At 42.5% G+C, this 13,643-nt stretch overlaps 2 protein-coding genes across 3 annotated transcripts; one reads left to right on the top strand and one right to left on the bottom strand.

Moving 5' to 3' along the window:
- Positions 1-2,071, top strand: LOC145014705 (pentatricopeptide repeat-containing protein At1g59720, chloroplastic/mitochondrial-like). Its single transcript, XM_078973137.1, has 2 exons — positions 1-1,093; positions 1,188-2,071. The coding sequence occupies exons 1-2, from the start codon at positions 224-226 to the stop codon at positions 2,013-2,015; spliced, it is 1,698 nt and encodes a 565-aa protein (XP_078829263.1). The 5' UTR covers positions 1-223; the 3' UTR covers positions 2,016-2,071.
- Positions 2,072-2,093: 22 nt separating this feature from the next.
- LOC145014706 (calcium-dependent protein kinase 7-like) lies at positions 2,094-5,154 on the bottom strand. Of its 2 annotated transcripts, XM_078973139.1 has the most exons (9): positions 4,860-5,154; positions 4,208-4,727; positions 3,980-4,103; positions 3,699-3,842; positions 3,385-3,537; positions 3,181-3,296; positions 2,911-3,078; positions 2,591-2,821; positions 2,094-2,491 (listed from the first exon to the last, which is right to left on the bottom strand). In XM_078973139.1, exons 2-9 carry the CDS (start codon positions 4,715-4,717, stop codon positions 2,336-2,338), a joined length of 1,602 nt encoding a protein of 533 aa, XP_078829265.1. In that variant the 5' UTR covers positions 4,718-4,727; positions 4,860-5,154; the 3' UTR covers positions 2,094-2,335. The 2 variants fall into 2 exon arrangements, with proteins under 2 accessions (XP_078829265.1, XP_078829264.1); XM_078973138.1 differs by having other exon boundaries at positions 4,208-5,154.
- Between the last annotated feature and the right edge of the window lie 8,489 nt (positions 5,155-13,643).

The following is a 13,643-nucleotide window of genomic DNA, read 5'->3' as shown; positions in this document are numbered from 1 at the left end:
TTCGTAAACCCTGTTCATGACATGCATATGTATCATCATCAGAAGGTAGCAAAAGGGCACGAATAGAATCACACTTCTCCATAGCTGTATAAACTGATAGAGCTCAGTTTTTACTGCATAAACAAAGTGTTCATCCATATCTTTATTCTTTGTCTAGATACAAGCAGAAGATCTGGAAGAAGAAGAAGAGAGAGTCGCTTCTTTGGTCCGAAAATGTCCGAACATGAGAGTACTTCATCAAATCCATTCCTATATCCTTACTCGAGCTTTACCTTTCTCCACCCTATGCTTCTCTCTCTCGAAAATCCTCAGCTTTTGCGCCATCTCCCCTGTCGGCAACATCCTATATGCCGAAAAGCTTCTCTTTCAAATCCCAAATCCCAACATTTTCTCTTGGAATTCCGTCATTAGAGGCTTCTCCCAATCTCATATCTCAGCAACAACTCAATCTGTTTCCATCTTCAATCGTTTGATCAGAAGAGGACACCCAAACCCCAACACTTACACACTTGTGTTTGTTTTAAAAGCCTGCTCGATATTACCAGCTATACAAGAAGGCCAGCAGGTCCATGCACGTGTCATACGCTCTGGATTTTCGACAAATTCGTTTTTGCAGTCGTCGTTGATTAATTTCTACGCAAAATGCGAGGATATCAAGTGCGCACGGAAGGTGTTCGATGAAATTCCTGACAGAAATATGATTGCTTGGAGTACGATGATTGGCGGGTATGCTAAACTTGACATGTTTAATGAGGCATTGGCTGTATTCGGGGATATGCAGAAAGCAGGTGTTGTTCCCGATGAACTGACAATGGCTAGTGTGGTATCCGCTTGTGCTGGGTTGGGGGCACTCGATACAGGTAGGTGGGTGCATGCTTACATCAAGAAACAAAGGATCTTGATAGATATAAAGCTTAATACTGCACTTATTAATATGTACGCAAAGTGTGGATGCATAGAAAAAGCTAGAGAAGTGTTTGATGAAATGCCCACAAGAGATTCAAGAACTTGGAGCTCAATGATTGTCGGGTATGCAGTTCATGGGCATGCAGATGATGCTCTTAGGGTATTTGCTGATATGGAAAAATCCCAGGTATTATACATTTGAACATTCCTCATTCCATTCCATTCCATTCTTTCGTCATTCCATTCGCATGTCATTCATGTTGTTTGAAATCTTGTTTTAGGTGAAACCCAATAATGTAGCATTCCTTGGTGTGTTACTAGCATGTGGCCATGGTCAACTAGTTTATGAGGGACAAAAACATTGGGATATCTTGCTCGAATCTGGAATTCAACCATCAATGGAGCATTATAGCTGCATGGTTGATCTATTTTGTCGTGCAAACCTATTTCAAGAAGCTTACACCTTCATCAAAAACATGCCCATTGACCCCGATCCAGTAATCTTACGCACTTTTCTTGTCGCATGCAAGAAAAACAAAAACATAGAAAAAGGAGAGTCAACAGGTCAACAGCTCCTCAAATTGGAACCATCAAACCCCGAAAACTATGCCCTTCTATCAAGCTTTTACGCAACATGTTCATCATGGTCTAAAATGGGAAATGTAAGGAAACAAATGAGAGATAAAGGGTTAAAAACTACACCAGGGTGTAGCTCCATTGAAGTTGAGGGAACCCTACATGAGTTTGTGTTAGGGGATTGGTCTCACCCTGAGAGAGAGGAGATAATGGAAGTGTTGAGTGATGTTTTGAAACGAGTTAAAGCTTTTGGGCATAAAGTGGATGTTTCAGAGGTGTGTCATGATGTGGGTGATGAAGTTAAAGTGGAAGCTCTTTGTGAGCATAGTGAAAGATTGGCTATTGCTTATGGGATTTTGAAGACTAAAGCTCCTGTGGTGATTAGGGTAGTGAAGAATCTTAGGGTTTGTGGGGATTGTCATGAAGTGACGAAGATTATTAGTAAGATATATGAGCGAGAGATTGTTGTTAGGGATAGAGTTCGGTTTCATAGATTTGTTGGTGGAACTTGTTCTTGTAAGGACATTTGGTGAACTTATAGAAGGTGTTCATGGAAATGCCATAAATGGTGGCAATTAACCGATTACAATATACATGAAAACAAAACCATGTTAGAAAAATAATAATAAAGACTTGTTATTAGTTAGAATAGAATGCTTTACAAGATCCAATATTCCAATTCGCTATAAGAAAAAAAGATGAAAAAGAAGGGATGATGGCCCTCAAGGGATATGTGTAAGTAAACACATCCATATTTACAACCACATCTTTCTCGAAACAAAAAAAAAAATCTCAATAAATGTATTTCAACAACTTTGATTCTTTTGAACAAAATCATTATTTAATTTTCTAGTCATCTTTCCTCATTGCCTAAATCCAATGATGCATCTTGGAACAATTTCAAGCTCAAATTATTGTATCTCTCTCTGGAGTACTGTCGCGAAGCTTTTCTCCAATCTGTTCCCGCCTTCATCATCGCTGTGAATTCCTCAAAACTAATCTTTCCATCCTGCAAAAAAACAATCAAACACCATTAAACATTTAAAAAAAGAATTAGTAATTAAATCCTATGTTACATAAATGTTCTACGAAATACACAAACACAAACCTTATCAGTGTCAACATCATGAATGATGGCGGAAATGACTTCTTCATTATTGGCTTCATCTTCATCAGCTAAGGCTTCCCTCAACTCTTCAACCTCTATGTATCCACTTTGGTTTTTATCAAAGAATGCAAAAGCATCTTTAAGATGATCATCATTGCCCATCTTTCTTAAGTGAACCGAAATCGCCACAAATTCACCATAATTCAAGAATCCATCTTTGTCAACATCTCCCTGTTTAAGGAAAAAAAATTTAAAAATCGAAAAGGCTCTGACTTTCTGTATTAAGTCGTTCTTTCTCTATTCTATATTAAGTGAATTACCGCTTCCATAAGTATTTGAAGATCCACATCAGCGATTTGATGGCCAAGTTTCTGCAATCCAGCTTTCAATTCAGGTAGATTTATCTTTCCTTGTTTGTTTGTGTCCATTAAATCAAAACCTTGCTTTATGCCTGCCACTTCCTCTGCAGATAAATGCTCCGCAATTACCTGCAAGTTTTTTTTATGTTAACCCAAAAATGATTTTATAACATGATGATTAATTGTATAATAAACAAAAAAATATATTATGAATGTGTTTGCTTTGCTTACTCTTAGAGCTCTCTTCTTTAGCTTGTTCATGACTGAGAATTGTTTGAGTCTTGCTTTAACAGTTTCACCTAATGAGACATTTGGTGCCTTTTTGGCATTCTGTATCCACGGATGATCTAAAGGAATTTAAAAAACAATAAAGTTACATTACTATTTAGTGCATTTAACAACTTATAGAGCAAAAAAAGAGAAATTTTATTGCACCTAAAACTTCTTGAGCTGTAAGGCGTAACTTGGGGTCAGGATTGAGCATCTTCTTGACAAGATCCTTTGCAGTATCAGATACTTTTGGCCATGGATCCCTCTTGAAATCAACAACAGATTTAATGATTGCCTGTGCAACACCTTGTTCAGTTTCTGCAATTAAAACAAACCATATTTTTCATCAATATATTTATCTTCACTTATCATCATTCTGACATTGCAAAAACCAACATCCAACAATTATATATAGAGAACTTTATTACCACTCTAGTTTAAGAAGAAGAAAATCAAGATTTATCTTTGTTCATACATACCTGCCCAAAAAGGTGGGACCCCACAAAGCAATATGTATAAGATGACACCAGCACTCCATACATCCACCTCAGGACCATAGTTTCGTTTTAAGACTTCAGGAGCCATGTAATATGGACTACCAACAATTTCATTGAATCTTTCCCCTGTAAACATTAGAAACAACTCCATTTAGCACAAATAGATCGAGTTTTAAAACCAAAACCAAGGGTTATATCTATATGAATTATATCTTTTAATAATACTGATAAGATGATATCTCATGACTATTATAAGTTGTTACCTGGTTTAAAGAAAACAGATAACCCAAAGTCAATAGCCTTCAAGGCTGCAGTTTCTTTCTTGTTTGCAAACAAGAAGTTCTCTGGTTTAAGATCACGATGCATCACACCATGCTTGTGGCACATCTGCAATAAAATAGAGCAATTGAAAATTTGTACACTAACATTTTGTAGGTGGAATGGATGGTTTTGGGTAAACAGAAATCAATTTGGAGGGATTATTGTGTCACCTGAATAACCTCAACGATGGTTTTTGTCACACCCGCAGCTGCCCTCTCAGTGTAGTGTCCTCTGGCAACAATCCGATCAAACAATTCGCCACCCTCACATAACTCCATAACCAAATGAACAGCATTATCATCTTCGTAAGTACCCTTTAAGCTCACGATATTAGGTTGTGGTGGCATATGCTTCATAATCTCGACTTCTCTCTTCACATCTTCAATATCGATTCTGGTTCTAAGCTTCTTTTTTGATATCGATTTACAGGCGAAAACTTCACCAGTGGATTTATCGGTACACATATAAGTAATCCCAAATTCGCCTCTACCCATCTCTTTACCAAGAACATATGTTTTCTCAATCTCAGTTCCAGTTGGGTTTTCTAACACAGTGGTTTTATAGCCGCCATTTCCAGATGGATTAGACGAACCATAGTCTAATGAAAACGGATTCGGTTTATTTTTCCCTTTTTTCTTCTCGAAATCGGTAGTGGAGGGTGTAGCACAACAATTACCCATATCACCAGAGCTTCAAAATCAAACCGATTAATGTTTAAACCTTTTCGATTGGGTATCGTATCAGAAGGTTCGGCAATTTACTAGTCTAAAACAGCACAAAACTTAATCAAGGCCTTCAAAGTTAAAGATCCGAACGACCTACCTTTAAATCGAACAGATCTTGTGATTCTTCAACTTGATCTTAGAGACCTGATTTAGATTTTCCAGTAAAACAAATCTGTGAATCTTTTTATCAGAAAAAGAGGAAATGGATGATGTCCAGATTCTTGGGAGATGTGAGACGTGTGATTTATGGAAAGAAAGGGGTTTGGAGGGGTTGAAGAAAAGGGTGTGAATGTGAATAATTCAGGCTATCAACATTTCAATTTTCACCCATTCCTGATAAAGAAAGGATAGTCAATACCGACAGTTTCCTACCTATGGCACCTATACATTTCCCACTCGTCATTTTAAAGGGCTGCTACTCAACTTGTTCAACGAACTCAAATGATACTAATTTTTTTTTTTTTTTTTTTTTTTTTTTGAGAACTACTAAAAAGATCCTTTAGTTAACTCTCACTAGTCTTGTTTTTTATTTTATTGTTATTATTATTTTTAATTTGGATAATGATTTAGTAGGTCAAAGAACTTTCATTTTTTGTTCATGTTTATTTAAATATTTATATTATTTATGAGTAAACTTGTTTTTGGTGTTCAAAAAAATCATATAATCGACTATTGTCAGTTTAACCGACTTCCGAAATCCATGACAGCTCCGGCAAACCTTCGGTTATCTTCTTTGGTGAAGTTTTATTTTTTCTTGGTGTGTATAAGAGAGATGAATCTGAACAAAAAAAACACACAAATCGATTTTTAGATCTAAATATCAAGTTCTTGGTGTGTTCTTAGTGTTTGTGTATGTGTTATTGGTGTTTGTGTGTGTAAGAGGGATGAATCTAAAAAACACACACATATAAACTGTTTTCAAATATAAAAAAAAAAACAAGTTTTTGTTGTGTTCTTGGTGTTTGTATGTATAGATATATGGATCTGAAACAAACGCACACAAACAAAGGATTTTTAGATCTGAAAAACGAATTCTTAGTGTGTTTTTGGTGTTTGTGTAACACCATGTTCTTTTTAAAATCATTTATAAACCATGGTTATAAACCTTACATGACTTATAGTCATGCATCATAAGTTGGTTTTAACACAAACATCAAAAGTATTATCATAGTTTACAACTATTGGTGTTACAAAAACATATAATAACCATAGTTAAGGAAAAAGATGTACAAAAGTCCACGATTAAGCTAAGTCTTCCAAAAGTTCACTTTTAGCTTTAAACTTTTGTTCCTTTGCTCCTATGTTGAGTACATAATAATTTTGAAACAAACAAATATGTAAGACATATAAGATATATGGGTTTAGACTCAACAATATAGTAACATGTAATAAGCTTTAATATGACTCAAGCTTCTTGCAATGAAAAAAAATTAATTCAAGCATGATCATAACTATAAATGAAAACCTTATCGGTTTCCTTATATCTTGCTCCGTATAGAAATATGGTCTTTAGATCATACCTTACTCCTTATGGCATCTTGGCTAGAATCTACTTTGCGACGGAGGCACCATCCTAATAGAGTCTTCCAATTTAACTAGTCCAGACACTGGAAACTATGAATTCATTCATGACATAAAAACTCAAAGCTTAATTGATAAACAATTGACTAAACTCAATCAAACTCAATTAGTATGCTACATACGTTCAAAACAACGCTCATGGTAACGAACAATAACAATCTTAATAGAAGATCTAAACAATGTTCAATCATCAAAACAAGTTGTTATGAAAATATAGTTATAAAATGAATATTGCTTGTTATGTACCCATTTGAAAAATCCACATATACTCACCTCGTGTAGTTATGGAGTCTATCTAGCTTCCACATTATCTATTACCCTTCACTTGAACCTTTGCTCCTTCAACACTTATTAAATTATCCCATTCATACAAGCCATTCAATTTACTAGATTTATGTATGTAAAAGAGTTTCCATTTCTATATCTATATAGGCATGTGTCAACTTTTAATACTTAACATTATTCAATACATTGTCCTAAACTTAAATTATTTGATTATCATAATACTAATTTGAAAACTCTTCCATAATATGGCATGTTCTATTACTCTACTATGTACCAATTATACAATCTAGATATGAATCCAATGACTCATCAAGTTATTTTACCATTCTTGTATTGTAACACTCATAAAATTCATAAAAAAAAATTTAAACTTTTAAATAGACCCCAAAACCATCGCTATTTACAAATTGTTTTAAAAAAATAGTTCAACATCAGAGAAATCCCAAAATTACGAATGAGAACATGAGGAGGTGCACAATCATGTCTTCATCTTTCCGCGGTCCTCTGAAGTACCTGAAACATAATCCAAAACTGTAAGCCCAAAGCTTAGTGATTTTCCCCCAAAGTACCAACACAACACAAAAACCAAGATAATACAATAAACAACATACATATAGAGCCTTCGGTCTGAGTGGAACCCCCCATCGACCTACAATTCTAGCATGCAATATTCATAAAGTTGTAACACATAAGCAGGCACATAAGGCATCACTCCTAGATCCTTAGCCTATTCTAGCATGCAATTCTACGTAAGCTAATAAACATAACATAAACTTGTATGGGTACTATGGGGAATACTTACTTGAGCTCGGCCGGTCGCGCACGTCACACACTTTGCTCTTTCTTATGACTCTTTTCCGGGTTTTAAAGAACAATTTCTTTTGGAAAATCTTTCAATCCCTCGATTTGAGTCCAAACACTCCCGAAGGCGTGTCCGAATCCCTCAAACCAGGGCTCTGATACCAACTTGTAACGACCCAATTTTTACGTCCGAAAAATTTCATTTTAAAATATTACTTTAGAAAACATTAATAGATAAAAACATTGTTTGATCACACCATAACACATCGTAACCATGTTCTAAAAGGTCAAACCATACATCCCATCAAAATATCAGAGTACAATCCCAGTAAATCTCGTAAATGCGGAAACCGAAGAGTGTGTGTATGACGTGCCGCTACCACGCCGGCTCCTTCCCTTTCGATGCAGAGGTACCTGAAAACAAAACTGTAAACGTAAGCACGAAGCTTAGTGAGTTCCCCCAACGTACCACATACCATACAAACACATAACATACGTACTGCCAGGCTATTCTGGGGTGCCTGACTACCCGGTACGGCCATTCTGGGGTGCCGACCTACCCATACGGCCATTCTGGGGTGTCGTCTTACCCGTGTCAAGCCATTCTGGGGTGCTGACTACCCATGTCAAGCCATTCTGGGGTGCTGACTACCCATCGGTCCTAACAACCGATCCTCGGGGACTGGTCCCCTCCCGCTACCTCTATCGCATAACATAATAGATCAACATACAAGCATACCATCACATACAGTCAGATAATTCTGGGGTGTCTGACTACCCAGCGGTCCTAACAACCGAACTCTACTACTATTGCATATAACGTATCGTGATAGCATGTAACATAACAGGTAATAGCAAACCTAGATGATATCACAAAGACAATCATCTATCATACATCTCCTACTGGTGGGTCGGCCATGTGGCCTTAGACCCACCACTACTGGAAGGTAACTCACCTCAAAGTAGCTGCTGAACTGATCGGGAACTAACTGACTGCTGCTGCTCCGGGAGTCCTCCGGCTGCAATTCCCACAACATACTCAATCAAACACTGCTAACTGTCCTTTAGGTAAAATGACCATTTTACCCCCGGTCTAGCTCTAAGCCAAAGCTAGAGTCAACTTTCAGTTGACCCGACTCGCCGAGTGGATCTCCACTCGCCGAGTCCCTAGCAACTATTGTCCTGGGTCCCTGGTTCTACTCGTCGAGTTGGGCTATGACTCGACGAGTTCATCTTCTAACGGTCTTTCAACTCCTTCATCCTACTCCCCGAGTTGTATGAACAACTCGTTGAGTTCATCTTCATCCGAAGAACACTTTATGCTAAGACTCGCCGAGTTGTATGAACAACTCGCCGAGTCTGTTCTTAATCTATGAAGATTGCCTTGGACTCGCCGAGTCAGGGCATTGACTCGCCGAGTCCTAACATGGATGAGTTCAGCTCCCAACTCACCGAGTCACTCCCTGTGACTCACGGCTCAACTCGATACATCATGAAGGGACCAAATCGGTGACTCGCGATCAGACTCGCCGAGTCGCTGCCATGCATCCACCAAATACACCGATTTACTCGATTTCAGTCCATGCCAATCATAGATCTGGACTTCTAGGACACAAATCACACGTAAAGTTTCCAACTTTACGTGTGGATATTCACTAATGTGGATTTTAGGGTGCAAAATGCCTCAAAAGGGTAGATCTAGGATGAACAAGCCACATGGGGCCATAAAGCTAACAGATCTGAGCTCCTGGAGCTCAATCTTGCCTAGATCTAAAGGTTAATCCACTTATTACGAATCATTAAGCATAAACAAGCTTGAAGAATTGCTCAAGAGTGATCCAAATGAAATCCTAAGCATAGAAACAGGGGAAAAACGAGATATACCTCGAGGAAAATGTTGAAATGACACAAAGATGGCTGATCTCCTTCTCCTCTTCTTGATCTACTCCTCTTTCTCCTCAAAACCTTCAATAACACACCAAGAACACTTCAATCTCTCAAGGAAATAAGGGAAAACGATGTTGGGGGAGTTCTGGGGGTGAATGGGGACGAGTTGGGGCGGAATGAGGGTTTAAATAGGGTGCAAACCCTTGAAACTTAGGGTTTCATCCAGCAGCGGTGACTCGCCGAGTCCAGGATATGGACTCGCCGAGTCACCCACTTAAAATGTGTCCTGAGTCTCGTCCCTACTCGGCGAGTCGGACCTTATGACTCGCCGAGTCCAAGGCTAAAATGGGGCAATGCTCAAATAAAATTCACATACCGGAAACCAGGTGCTACAAATCTCCCCCACTTATTTTAGACTTCGTCCTCGAAGTCTGCTGCCCGGTCCTGAAACAGCTCGGGGTAATGCTCCATCATCTCGTCCATCGGTTCCCAAGTCCATTCTGAACCCTTGCGGTGCTGCCATTGCACCTTTACTAGTTCTACCCTCTTGTTTCTCAACGTCTTGGTCTTTCTGTCAAGTATTGCGACTGGGCGCTCAATGTAATTCAAGCTGTCATCAACCTGAATATCCTCCAACGGTACTACTGCTGAATCGTCCACCAGGCACTTCCGCAACTGCGAAACATTGAAGGTGCTGTGGATCTGACCGAGCTCGGCTGGCAGATCCAGCCTATACGCCACCTTGCCCACCCGGGCTGCAACCCTGAACGGCCCGATGAACCTTGGGCCCAACTTGCCCTACTTCCTGAATCGAATGACACCTTTCCAAGGTGAGACTTTCAGGAGGACCATATCCCCGACTTGGAACTCCAAGTCGGATCGACGTCTATTGGCGTAGCTTTTCTGCCGACTCTGTGCAGTCTGAAGTCTGCTCCGAACCTGCTGAATTCTCTCGGTCGTCTCTAGCACCACCTCGGTGCTTCCCATGACTCTCTGGCCAACTTCCCCCCAACATATCGGGGTTCTGCACTTCCGCCCATACAACATCTCGAACGGGGGTCGGTCAATACTCGCGTGATAGCTGTTGTTGTAGGAGAACTCAGCCAAAGGAAGATAGGTATCCCAGCTACCACCGAAATCCAGTACACACGCCCGCAACATGTCCTCCAAAGTCTGGATGGTCCGCTCACTCTAACCATCTGACTGCGGGTGAAAGGCGGTGCTGAAATGCAGACGAGTGCCCAACTCGTCATGAAATTTCTTCCAGAATCTGGAAGTAAAACGCACATCCCTGTCTGAGATTACCGATACTGGCACCCCATGCCGTGCCACAATCTCCCTGATATAGATGTCGGCCAATTTTTCGGCCGATATGCTCTCCTGAATCGGAATAAAGTGAGCACTCTTGGTCAATCTATCCACGATGACCCAAATCGAATCCACTCCCCGTGCGGTCCTGGGAAGCTTTGTGATAAAATCCATCGTGATATCTTCCCATTTCCACAGTGGAATGTCCAACAGCTGCATCTTGCCATGCGGCCTTTGATGTTCGGCCTTGACCTTCCTGCAGGTCAAACACCGCTCGACGTACCATGCCACATCCCGCTTCATGCAAGGCCACCAATAATCCGGACGAAGATCCCTATACATCTTCGTCGCCCCGGGATGAATAGAAAATCGGGACTTGTGCGCCTCCTCCATCAAAGTCTGACGCACGCCACCGTGATACGGCACCCACACCCTACGGTGTAATGTCAAAAGTCCTCTGCCATCATAATCAAATGAGGAAACCTGACCCACCACACGCTCGCTCTTCCGATGCTCCTCCTTGATAGCCTCCTGTTGAGCCTCCCGAATCTGCTCCAACAGGGGAGTCACCACAGTCATCCTCAAACAGACGTCCCTGATCGGCACCGTCTTGCGGCTAAGCGCATCGGCCACCACATTGGCCTTCCCCGGGTGGTAAAGAATCTCGCAATCATAATCCTTCACCACGTCCAACCACCGTCGCTGCCTCATATTCAGATTCGGCTGGTCCATGAGGTACCTCAAACTCTTGTGGTCCGTGTAGATGGTACACCGAACCCCGTAGAGGTAATGCCGCCAAATCTTGAGGGCAAAGACCACCGCCCCCAACTCCAAATCGTGTGTCGGGTAATTTGCCTCGTGAGGCTTGAGCTGCCGCGAAGCGTAGGCAATGACATGCTCCCTCTGCATCAGAACTGCGCCCAACCCTGAAATGGACGCATCGTAGTAAACCAAAAAATCCTCTACGCCCTCAGGCAGGGCTAGGATCGGTGCCTCGCACAATTTCTGTCTCAGCATCTCAAACGCAGCCTGCTGCTCGGGTCCCCACCGAAAGACCACGACTTTCTTCGTCAGTCGTGTCAGGGGTACGGCTATCTTGGAGAAATCCTGGATAAATCTTCGATAGTAGCCCGCCAATCCCAGGAAGCTCCGAATCTCGGATGGAGACTTCGGGACCTCCCATCTCATCACGGCCTCGACCTTGGCCGGATCAACCAGAATCCCGTTCTGATTGACGAGGTGTCCAAGAAATTGCACCTCGTGCAACCAAAACTCACACTTGGAGAACTTGGCATACAAGCTCTCCCTCCTCAGGGTCTCCAATACCTCCCTCAGATGCTCCTCGTGTTCCTCCCGAGTCTTGGAATAGACCAAGATATCATCGATAAAGACTATCACAAACCAGTCCAGCATCGGTCTACACACGCGGTTCATGAGGTCCATGAACGCGGCAGGAGAATTGGTGAGCCCAAACGGCATCACCACGAACTCGTAATGACCATAGCGCGTCCGAAACGCAGTCTTCTGCATATCCTCCTCCCTGACCCTCATCTGATGATACCCCGAACGCAAGTCAATCTTGGAGAACCAAGATGCTCCCTGAAGCTGGTCAAATAGGTCGTCAATCCTTGGAAGCGGGTATCGGTTCTTCACCGTTACCTTGTTCAGCTCCCGATAATCTATACACATCCGATGCGACCCGTCCTTCTTTCTTACAAACAGAATCGGGGCTCCCCAGGGTGAACTGCTCGACCGAATAAATCCTTTGTCCAGCAGCTCCTGCAGCTGCGTAGACAACTCCTGCATCTCAGGAGGAGCCAACCGATATGGTGCTTTGGCTATCGGAGCCGCACCGGGAATGAGGTCAATCCTGAACTCCACCTGTCGCTCCGGAGGTATCCCAGGTAGTTCCTCCGGGAAAACATCGGCAAAATCTCGAACCACCGGGACCTCGCTCACGGTCGCCTTACCCGCCTCCCGGGTATCCATCACATACGCGACATAACCCGCGCATCCCTGCTGAAGGTAGCTCCTAGCCCTCGCTGCTGAACATACAGTGGGTCCACACTGCGGCCGCTCTCCATGAATCACTAACTCTCCCCCGCTTGGGGTCCTGACTCGCACTAGCTGCTGTGCGCAATCTATCACTGCCCCATTAGGGCTCAACCAATCCATACCAATAATCACCTTGTTCCCACGCAATGGAATGGGAACCAAGTCTACCAGGTAACACTCCTCAAACAGTCACAGAACACAATCTCGAAACACCATCGATGCTCGCACCGATCGATCGTCAGCAATCTCTACCTCTAACGGGCAATCTAACTCGCCTGAAGTCTCATGAAATCTCTTGCTAAGGGCAAGAGAAACGAACGATCGGGATGCACCTGAGTCGAACAATACCTGAACTGGGATGCCGTTCACATGGAACGATCCTAATACACATGTATACACACGGAGCACATATCAATATCATAACAACGTAAAATAAAAGATAGAAGGAAGGAATCATACCCGTCACCACATCGGGCGCGGCGCGTGCCTCCTCGGCAGTCAACTGAAATGCCCGACTCCTCACCACTGGAGCCTCTGCCTTGCCCTGACGGCCATCCGTGATCCGCAGGGTCGCTGGAGCTGGCGCCTTCACTGGCGCTGAAACTGTCAACATGGGGCAATTGGCCTTCTTGTGGCCCCTCTGGTTGCAGTGGAAACACAGCAACTCCGATGTCTGAATAACTGTCGCAGGAGCAGTGCAATCCCTGCTGATATGCCCAAACTTGCCGCACTTGTAGCAGCCTGACGATCCCATCCTGCACGCCCCCTCGTGCGGCCTGCCGCACCTCCTGCAGCGGCTCGGTCCCGACTGGCCTTTCGGCCTCCCATCTGATCCCTTGGGCTTCTTCCCCGAAGCCCCTGCTGCCTGACCGTCCTCAAGTTTCCGTTTCCGGATGTGCTCCAAATCTATCTCTTTCCCTAGCCCTGGCAATCATAGAGTCCAAGGTAGGGCAAGCCGAAAAGC

This window comes from Lactuca saligna, chromosome 9, assembly GCF_052625555.1.
Source record: "Lactuca saligna cultivar CGN05327 chromosome 9, ASM5262555v1, whole genome shotgun sequence".
Lineage (NCBI taxonomy): Eukaryota > Viridiplantae > Streptophyta > Magnoliopsida > Asterales > Asteraceae > Lactuca > Lactuca saligna.
The sequence above is the reverse complement of the archived record's forward strand: the minus strand, read 5'-3'. Positions and strand labels throughout refer to the sequence as shown.